The 218-nt window shown below is 67.9% G+C and overlaps 1 protein-coding gene across 1 annotated transcript in view; it reads right to left on the bottom strand.

Annotated features, from left to right (window-relative positions):
- C1QTNF5 (C1q and TNF related 5) overlaps positions 1–150 on the bottom strand; it is a gene marked incomplete at its 5' end in the record, with an annotated part of 538 nt that extends 388 nt beyond the window's left edge. Inside the window, one exon of the mRNA XM_029084914.1 lies at positions 2–150. Within this exon, the coding sequence (XP_028940747.1) occupies positions 2–150 (149 nt within the window). The remainder of the gene's footprint in view (position 1) is intronic.
- Positions 151–218: the final 68 nt, after the last annotated feature.

The following is a 218-nucleotide window of genomic DNA, read 5'->3' as shown; positions in this document are numbered from 1 at the left end:
GCTGGTCAGCCAGTGGTGGGCTGCGCGACTCGGAGCGCTTGGCACTGAAGGCCGAGCGGGGGGCCACTGCACACTCACCCTGTGCCCCCTTCTCACCGTGCATGCCGTCCACGCCAGGGCTGCCCACTTCCCCACGGGGACCAGGTACTCCTGGGGCAAGCAGGAGGGGGACAGTGTCACCTCTAAGCCACAGCCATCAGTTGGCTGCCTGCCATCCG

The sequence above is a fragment of the Antrostomus carolinensis genome, unplaced genomic scaffold, assembly GCF_000700745.2.
Source record: "Antrostomus carolinensis isolate BGI_N321 unplaced genomic scaffold, ASM70074v2 scaffold35905, whole genome shotgun sequence".
Taxonomy (NCBI): Eukaryota; Metazoa; Chordata; class Aves; order Caprimulgiformes; family Caprimulgidae; genus Antrostomus; species Antrostomus carolinensis.
The sequence above is the reverse complement of the archived record's forward strand: the minus strand, read 5'-3'. Positions and strand labels throughout refer to the sequence as shown.